This window comes from Bison bison, unplaced genomic scaffold, assembly GCF_000754665.1.
Source record: "Bison bison bison isolate TAMUID 2011002044 unplaced genomic scaffold, Bison_UMD1.0 scf7180017864473, whole genome shotgun sequence".
NCBI classification, from domain to species: domain Eukaryota; kingdom Metazoa; phylum Chordata; class Mammalia; order Artiodactyla; family Bovidae; genus Bison; species Bison bison.
Genome location: NW_011495034.1, coordinates 7,496,938 through 7,507,312, shown reverse-complemented (window position 1 = coordinate 7,507,312; position 10,375 = coordinate 7,496,938). Strand labels below are relative to the sequence as shown.

General features: G+C 36.9%; 1 protein-coding gene across 1 annotated transcript in view; it reads right to left on the bottom strand.

Moving 5' to 3' along the window:
- The window catches only part of TRDN (triadin), a 281,398-nt gene that overhangs the window by 218,859 nt on the left and 52,164 nt on the right, over window positions 1-10,375 (bottom strand). Inside the window, exon 2 of the mRNA XM_010861777.1 lies at window positions 6,885-7,094. Within this exon, the coding sequence (XP_010860079.1) occupies window positions 6,885-7,094 (210 nt within the window). The remainder of the gene's footprint in view (window positions 1-6,884; window positions 7,095-10,375) is intronic.

Here is a 10,375-nt window from a genome sequence, read left to right as displayed (position 1 = left end):
ATATGCCAGCAAATTTGGAAAACTCAGCAGTGGCCACAGGACTGGAAAAGGTCAGTTTTCATTCCAATCCCAAAGAAAGGCAATGCCAAAGAATGCTCAAACTACCGCACAATTGCACTCATCTCACATGCTAGTAAAGTAATGCTCAAAATTCTCCAAGCCAGGCTTCAGCAATATGTGAACCGTGAACTTCCTGATGTTCAAGCTGGTTTTAGAAAAGGCAAAGGAACCAGAGATCAAATTGTCAACATCCGCTGGATCATGGAAAAAGCAAGAGAGTTCCAGAAAAACATCTATTTCTGCTTTATTGACTATGCCAAAGCCTTTGACTGTGTGGACCACAACAGACTGTGGAAAATTCTGAAAGACATGGGCATACCAGACCACCTGACCTGCCTCTTGAGAAATCCATATGCAGGTCAGGAAGCAACAGTTAGAACTGGACATGGAACAACAGACTGGTTCCAAATAGGAAAAGGAGTTCGTCAAGGCTGTATATTGTCACCCTGTTTATTTAACTCCTATGCAGAGTACATCATGAGAAACGCTGGACTGGAAGAAACATAAGCTGGTATCAAGATTGCCGGGAGAAATATCAATCACCTCAGATATGCAGATGACACCACCCTTATGGCAGAAAGTGAAGAGGAACTAAAAAGCCTCTTGATGAAAGTGAAAGTGGAGAGTGAAAAATTTGCCTTAAAGCTCAACAGTCAGAAAATGAAGATCATGGCATCTGGTCCCATCACTTCATGGGAAATAGATGGGGAAACAGTGGAAACAGTGTCAGACTTTATTTTTCTGGGCTCCAAAATCACTGCAGATGGTGACTGCAGCCATGAAATTAAAAGACGCTTACTCCTTGGAAGTAAAGTTATGACCAACCTAGATAGCATATTCAAAAGCAGAGACATTACTTTGCCAACAAAGGTCCGTCTAGTCAAGGCTATGGTTTTTCCTGTGGTCATGTATGGATGTGAGAGTTGGACTGTGAAGAAGGCCGAGCACCGAAGAATTGATGCTTTTGAACTGTGGTGTTGGAGAAGACTCTTGAGAATCCCTTGGACTGCAAGGAGATCCAACCAGTCCATTCTGAAGGAGATCAGCCCCGGGATTTCTTTGGAAGGAATGATGCTAAAGCTGAAACTCCAGTACTTTGGCCACCTCATGTGAAGAGTTGACTCATTGGAAAAGACTCTGATGCTGGGAGGGATTGAGGGCAAGAGGAGAAGGGGATGACAGAGGATGAGATGGCTGGATGGCATCACTGACTCGATGGACGTGAGTCTGAGTGAACTCCGGGAGTTGGTGATGGACAGGGAGGCCTGGCGTGCTATGATTCATGGGGTCGCAAAGAGTCGGACATGACTGAGCGACTGATCTGATCTGATCTGATAGTGACTCTACTCTGATCAAAGTAGACAAGAGTATTACTGGAATAGTATTTTGACATTGCATTTAGTAAGAAATGAAGGGTAGGTGAAATCTCTTATCTAGTATCTGATTTTGGTGCCCTAAAATTTGTCCTGTTTGAAAAGATGAAGCAAAGTCACAAATTTTTCAGACCAGGAATCCAGGTGTCATCCCTAGTTTACAGACAAGAAAAGGTAACCACCTAGTAATGCTAACTTGTAGGCTATAGAGATATAAGTGAACCCAGTCTTTTGAATTAAGCACATATTAAAAGTTACTTCTACTAGTGCTTCACAAGTAGATTATATACAGATCAATCAAATCAAATTCAGAAAATAGCGAATTGAGAAGATTGTCCAGATGAGAATCATTCTTCCCAATCCAGTACTTGCTTATGAAAACAGATTTTCATTTCTCTGTAAACATTTTTTAATATATGGAGTTGCTTATCTACTTTTCTCAAGTGCCAGAGCCCAAGGACAGTAAACCTGCCTGGTCTTCAGAACTATTTCTGATATGCTTTCTTCTACCACCAACCTTGTTTTTAAACATTAACAATACATATTTCAAAGACTACTATGCAGTACTGAAGCCCCATCATAGTAATAATATTTATCCCTAGTAAATGTTTGAAAGGCATCAATTAAAAATAGCATTAGAAACATAAGAGAATCATTTACATTTGAAACTCTCAATGAAGTGAATGTTTTTTCTGCAAAAATGTTGTTGTTGTAAAAACAACATTAAAGAGAGGTTGAAAACATAATAAATGGAGAAAATAAATCAGAATTTTAATATAAGTGTATGTATACTATCCAACCAGTGGTTAATATGAGTTAGAAGTTTTATGCTGTAATTATACAATGTCCTTGAACTTATACTCTTTTGGTTCTAGAAATTATTCAAATTTTAATTAGCAAAAAGTATTTGAATTTCTTATTTGAAGAATTATATATATATATATCTCATTGAGAATTTTAGTTTTGAGATTTTTAAGATATCAAATTCATTAGAGAATATTTATTTTCCTAGATATGGCCCCATGATACCAGCCATTCCAATACACCAACTTTCTCTTTGCACCTGTCTCTCTTTTTCAAGTAAGAGAATTGAATGCTACTTCTTTAGATTTAAGTATTCATCCAAAAATACATAACTTGGCAATATAACTTTCTGACAATATAATATGTGGTAGCCAACCACCACATTGGCCCCAGTGATTTTTGCCTATGGGCACTCATACCACTGTGCAGTCTCTTCCAACACTGAGTAGGGATGAACTGTGTGACCAAAAGGATTTTACAGAAATGGCAGTGTGTCATTTGCAAGTGTAGGCTATAAAGGGCATTGTGACTTCTGTCTTGCTCTTTCTTGGATCACTCAGTCTAGAGACACCAGGTGCTATGTTCTGAGGACAAACCGGCATTAACTTGACAGCCAAGTGAGTGAGACATGTTGCCAATGACTCCGCAACCCCAGAATAATTTTCAGATGTCTGCGACCCCAGCCAGTGTTTTCATGGCAACCTCAAGATATACCCTATACCAGACCCACCTAAGCCATCCCCAAATTCCTGACCCACAGACACTGTGTAAAGCGATAGTTATTTATTATTCTTTAAACCTCTTACTTTTAAGGTAATTTACTATGCAGCCATAGATGACTATTACAAAATATGAAAAGTATCATTTCATCTTATAAACATATTTAATTTTCTTATTCTAATTTTGTTAAATTTGTAGCCCACTAGGCTCCTCTGTCCATGGGTTCTCCAGGCAAGAATACTAGAGTGGGTTGCCATTTCCTTCTCCAGGGTATTTTCCCGACCCAGGGATTGAACCCAGGTCTTCTGCATTGCAGGCAGATTCTTTACCATCTGAGCTATAGGGAAGTCCCAAAATTTGAAGAAGAAAATGGCAACCCACTCCAGTATTCTTGCCTAGAAAATTCCACCGACAGAGGAGCCTGGTGGGCTATAGTCCATGGGGTGGCAATATGACTGAGTGACTAACACACATATAATTTTGTAATTAAAATTACTTAAAAATTAAATTACTTATTAATTTTTTAAGTTGCTCAGAAGCTGGGTGAAATAAAATTTTTATGATAAATATTTGTTTCTTCATTATTACGGAATTATTTCAAAATCAAAATATCAGCATTATTCATTCCTTTAAGCAATATACAGCAAAACATATGCTACATGACAGATACTCATGTACAGAGAGGAATAAGAGAGTTTCTTCCTTGAATAAGTTTAAGTTTCTGAATGAGATGGACAAGTAAACAGATACTAATAATACAGTGTGATAGCTGCTGATAATACTGGTGCCCATAAGGGACTGAGAAAAGGAAAGCATGGCACAGCGAGTGTTTCCTAGGAAATCTGGAAACATTTAGCAAAAAAGGGATGAATCCATCCTTCAAGAAAAGAGGAATGAATCTCTCACTAGTGGTATTAAAGTGTATACAGTACTTTGTGATAAACCAGGTTCTGTTCTGAACACTCCACAAATAAATTCATTTATATGATTTCCTTAATAATCTTATTGCATGGGTACTAATATTATCCCCACTGTTTAAATGAGCGGATTTAAATGATGAAACGGAAGCAAAGAAATTCCAAGCAACTTTTCTCACAACAGCTAGAAAGTTCCAAGATCTGGATTTATTAATAATAGAGAGGAAAAATCCAGTACCAGAGTAAACATTCTTGGCCTCTTTCGTACACTTTCTGCTATATTGGACCATGGCATGGGGAAAGGACAGCACGAGCGGAGGCGGGGAGCAGTGAGAGTGTATGTGCTCCTAGGGAAAGAAAAACAGGTGAGAGCAGTGGGAGGTAGCACGGGGCACATGAGCGGAATCACAAGATGAACATAAAGGGCCGAGCCAAGGACTTGAATTTCATGCCAGGGGAGCTGTACTTGGCAAAAATACGTGATGAAACTTATGTTTTATGAAGATACCTTAAGGGCAATGTTAAAAGGGAGAGACTGGATGAGGCAGGCAAGAAGAAAGTGCACTAGCACCCTTGAACGACAATCAAGGTCTAAAGTGTCGTAATGGAGACCGTGGTCATACGAGGAGGAAGCAAATTTATGAGGGGTACGAAGGCTGGCTGGCACACAGTATGGTAATTGATCAGGTGCCCAGAAGATTTAAAAGATGACTTGCAGGTTTCTTTTTGCAGGGAATGGAGAGATGGTTAGGTCATTAATAAATATAGAGAACTGGAGGAAGAGTCTTCACAAAGATGTACTTAATAAGCACTTCCTGAAAGAAGAAATGAAGTAGTAGGAATACAGAGGTTATTTTTTGCCAATCAAATGTGATACCAGTAACAGAGGCATTATCCATAGTTTCTCATTACAGTAGTCCAAGGAAGCTCTACTGTGGACTGTAAGTGTGTTTTGCATTCAAATAATCTAACCTGAAAGTCTAATTATATGTAGCTGCTCATTTTATCAAATAATTAAAGACAAACTCAACAGTAATTTCTTTAGTACACTTATTAAAATAGTAACTTTACAAATATTAGATTTACATGCAATTCTAAAATACATCTACTATAAAAATTGAAGAACTATATTTTATGACCATATTTGGTTCTAAAATTTGAATGAATGAAATTCTTATAAAGAATGGATGAAATATCACATTCAATTAGGCTCAAGGGAAATGAAATCTCCTAGAGGAATGTAACCAACTGATTTTCACTTAAAATTCTAGGTCATATTTTATATTATTCACATTTTTAACAGTATATTCTTTTAAGAGGCTGCCTTACACACAGTATCAAAACAACTGCCTATTTAAAGCAGATGCTCATGGCTCTATATAAACAGCCCTTTTGCTCTGGTTGACATCGTGGGATTTGTCTCTCTGTTGTATGATGCTCATGCTCACTTTAGCCCAGCACAATGGTATGGGGGCAGTCGACTCAGTCACACCTCCATGTCAATAAACCCAACCATACATTTTTATGACTTCCCCTTACTCCTACTAGCATTTCTTTTAACTTAGCCATTTCTTGGCACATATAGTAGATACTTGATGATAATAACTGTTGAATAAGCAAAATGCCATAATGAGAAATAGAGGATCTCTTACTGTATAGAATGCAACATAACAGTTTCTGTGCTCTACTGAATCCACTCCTACTACAGAAAGAACAGGTGGGTTGGGTGGTGCTCAGTGCAAATATGAATGAGCACATTAAGAGGTTGATGAAATGTTTTTGCTTATGATACAAAGACATAAGCATAAACTCATTCATCTATTCATTTAATACTTACAGAGCACCTGACTGATTCCTTCCCTCAAGGAACTCAGTCAATAGAGCATGGCAGATGTGGAAATAAACAAATATAATTTAAAAAATACAAAAAGACCTTGAACAAAGAGATGAACAACATACTCAGACATTGAATAGGCCACAGTGAAAATCTAAATTTCATTACTTGTGATCTTCCTGCAGGTGTATGTGCTAAGTCACTTTAATTGTGTCTGACTCTATGCGATCCTATGACTATAGCCAGCCAGGTGCCTCTGTCCATGGGATTCTCCAGGCGAGAATACTAGAGTAGGTTGCCATGCACTCCTCCAGAGGATCTTCTCAACCCAGGGACTGAACCCATGTCTCCTACATTGGCAGGTGGGTACTTTACTATTAGCACCACCTGGGAAGCTCTGTGCTATACCTATCTCACTTCAAATTATAAAAACACATGGTTGGTCATAGTATCTCATTACAAATAATTAGAAAACTCAAAATAGGGGGTTCCAGTGGGAGGAGCAAGGGCTTCTAAGGTGGCTCATTGGTAAAGAATTCACCTGCCAATGCAGAAGACATAGGAGATGTGGGTGCAATCCCTGGTTGGGAAGATCCCCTGGAGGAGGGCATGGCAACCCACTCCACTACTTTTGCTTGTCCATGGGGTCACAATGAGTCCCACATGACTGAGTGACTGGCTATTCATTCAATGGGAGGAGCAAAGAGAATATCTGGGAAGGAAGCTTGGAACCAGATGGTGAGGGGACTTACACAATTTTCCATTTATCCAAAAGTGCTTTTTTTGGTTTGGTTTAGTTTTATGTTACCCCTTACACTTTACTTCCTTATAAAGGAGTACTAATCAAGTATAAGATCTACAAATTATCCTTTATTATTGGTTGATAAAATCCCTATTCCCAAACCAAATATCCACCACCACCATGCTTTGGGATCATTAACCTCATGGGACTTTAGCATTCAGCTTTTACTCAGCTCTTCAAATAAGGCTGCATTTGAAATCTATAAGGAAAACAGACAAAGAGAAGAAGGAAAGGTGAAGATGGGAACTAGCCCTCAGTGGCCTTCAAGCATGTTTGTAGTAGGACGCTTTATTTGCGGGGCAAAGAGAAACAAAGCTAGAGCTGGAGAAAACACCGCTTCTTTTCATGTAAGAGCCAAACTTCATGGACCTTACCTGATAAGTTTTTGTAATCCACTAAGTCAAACATAACAACGGCCACAGCTGACCATGTGATGATGAGAGCGATGACCAGAAGCCAGGCTGCTGGGGAGCTGAATGTCGTCACTAGGTCCTCTGTGACTGTCCTCTTCAGCACTTTTCCAGAGGCCTTGGGCACAGATCCATTCTTGCTGTCTATCACAGTCGTGGTTGTAGATGCATTTCCTAATCAAACATTTGAGAAAGGAGAATTACGGTTTAGGATTTCACATCAAATATTGATGACAAAAAAAACCCTCACAAATCACAGACTTATATAAGTACATATAGCTCTTTTACCGCACTTTCTATGGCAGAGTACACCTCCTTAGTGGTAGGGCCAAGCTCCCTGTCCATTACCGCATTTTTACTTCCTCAGCATTTACCCTGCACTCTGATACCCATAGGCCCTCATAATCGGCATTCCTAGTCTCCTAAGTTCCATAAATACTGCCACCCAGGCCACAAACCTTGGCATCGCCTTCAATCATTTTTACATCTCCCTTACCACCACCTTTATTCACTACCATCAAGGGCAATGGCTTTTCTGGTCAAGTTGCTTTTTAATACCTTTTTCACTTATTTAGGTTCATACGTCAGGTCTAAATGCAAGCAAAACATCTCCTCTGGGAGAGAAACAAAATCAGGGATAAAATAGTTCAAATGGATGAAATTCCTTTTGGATATCCTGGTTTAACAGCGTAACTGACCCTCTATTGATGTCATTCATTTTTATTTGTGAAAGGGGCACAGAAAATCTAAGAGATTAATGTTGGAAAAATCTTATTATATCCAAAACCTTTTTATATTTGCTTTTAAAAGTCTACACATTTATGACTGAAAATTCAAAACTATAAAAAATAGCAAAATACATAAATAGATAATTATTTAGACTCTTTATTAAGTAATAGTTGATTTATTTGTGTTCTCAGCACCTCAAAACAACTGTTGACATATTGTTCTAATTACACCTACTTTTTGGCATATGCAAATAAATACATAAACGTGATTTTATTTGTTCCTGACAAGTCATCATCATACTCTCTGTTATTTTTTTTACTAGGCGATATATAATAAACATGGTTTCTTGCTGTATGTATTCCATAAAACACCACTTAAGTGGCTACATGGCATGTCATTCCGTGGCTATGCATAATTTAGTCAAACAGCACTCTACCCTGGAACATGGCAGAAGTTTTCTCAGCACTTATTAATGATTTTTCTATTAGGAGAATTTTCTAAACATAGAATTTCAGGGCAAATAAAATAATTACTTTTATATCTTTTGAGAATATATACATATATTTGAAAGTCTATTTTAGAAAACTGTATATGCAGGCAGTCTGTTTCCTTATCCTTGACAACTCTGGGTATTACCAGTGTTCAAAATATGTGTTATCACATAGTAGGATAATTCAACTTCATTGGCAATTCTTTGATTATTAGAGATAAGCTTTTTATATGTTTATTCTTCATTTATATTTCTTATCTTGTAAAGTTTTTTGTTCATTTTTCTAGAAAGTTCCTTTTGGTGGTTTATTAAATTGTGTTCATATGTACATATATATAATGTATATGTATTTTGTTTTCTATATATGGATGGCATCACTGACTCGATGGACGTGAGTCTCAGTGAACTCCGGGAGTTGGTGATGGACAGGGAGGCCTGGCGTGCTGCGATTCATGGAGTCGCAAAGAGTGGGACACGACTGAGCGACTGATCTGATCTGATATGTACATATATAGGTTTCCCTGGTGATTCAGTGGTAAATAATTCAACGCAGGAGACATGGGTTCAACCCTTGAGTCAGGAAGATCCCTTGGAGGAGAGCATGGCAACTCCCTCTAGTATTCTTGCCTGGACAATCCAATGGACAGAGGAGCCTGAGTGGCTTTACCCCACGGGGTCGAAAAAGAGTGGGACATGATTTCTCGATTAAAGCAACAACAAATGTACATATACATATATGCATGTGTATGCATGCATGTATACATGCATGCTTATAAATAAATACAAACTTATAGGATAGTACTGCTTTAACCTTATATTGCAATTTTTTTCCTTCAACTGTTTACCTTTTCTTTTTAATGATAGTTTTATGTGTAAATATTTAAAAATTTTGTAACTCATGTTTCTCCTGTAAAGTTGCTGCCTTTGCATGCCCAGAAAGTTGCCTCTCAGTGGAGAGCAGGCATATATGATTATATCGATAATCTTTACTCGTAGAAACTTATCTCAAGAGGAAACATAGAGATAATTTGAAATAAATACGTCATGTTTTATTTAAAAACAATTGAAGACCAACCAGAAATTATACAGATGTGAAGTAAATGCCTAAGTGCTAAGGAGAAAAAACACTAACAATCCAAATATTTTTGCCAACATCACAACTTAACAACACATTTCATATCCTTTAAATATGAGCTACATTGTCTGCAACAATTAAAGAATTACACATCAGGAAAGTGAATTTTTTGATTAATAATATTTTAATATACATACGTAAATATTTTCAATTTTATCTCTAAATTATATTCCCAATTTCTTTTTTAAAAAAGCAAATTTTCAAACTTCTTTGACATTAAAATTTTTTAAAAGTTTTTTTTCCATTCCTAACCAGAAACTTTTTTTGACATTTTTCAAAAAATAAATTTCACCTAAATGGAATTACTCTTAGAATAATCTTCATTATTATCATCATTACATTGACCACCATTTCCACAGCTAGGATTATAACCACTACTGTCATTAAATGGAAGGCCTAGAAGCACAAGATTAACCTTAGAAGCAAAGGTTGAGGGCCTAACTCCTAATAAATGCAGACATTTATTTCCACTTTATAAGCATACACATTAGGCTAAGACATTTTCAACGAACCAGAAAAAAAAAAAGAATGTTATAATTCCCTCACTGTCTTTTCTAATCAATATATTTTTTGTAATATAGGAAAAGAGGAATGCATACTTTAATTGATTCATATTAATGGATACTGTTTACCCCATTAACAAAATTAAGAGAGATGATCAATAAAAATACTTTTGTTATAGTACAAAAATTATCAGTGTAACTGAATTCTTTAAAAGTACAAAAATAAAGTTTGAACCCTCAAACAGATGTGTACACCAGATACTTAAAGTATAAATCCAGTTCATAAGACAATTAATTGACAGAAGAAATGAAAATAACGCGTGCAAAATTAAGTATTCTAAAATAAAGTTTTACCCTTTTGTTTCTTTACCAATAAAATGGTAATTACCTCCCCTATATATTAAAAAAATAAAATAAATGACATAAAATCTAGACTGACTAGGGGAAAGAAAATCAAACACATTCAAGTGTATACATATATTAGTAGGTATTAATAACAAACACCTGGAGAAAGAAACGGCCATCCAGGATTCTTGCCTGGGAAATCCCATGGACAGAGGAGCCTGGTAGGCTACAGTCCATGGAGCCACAAATAGTC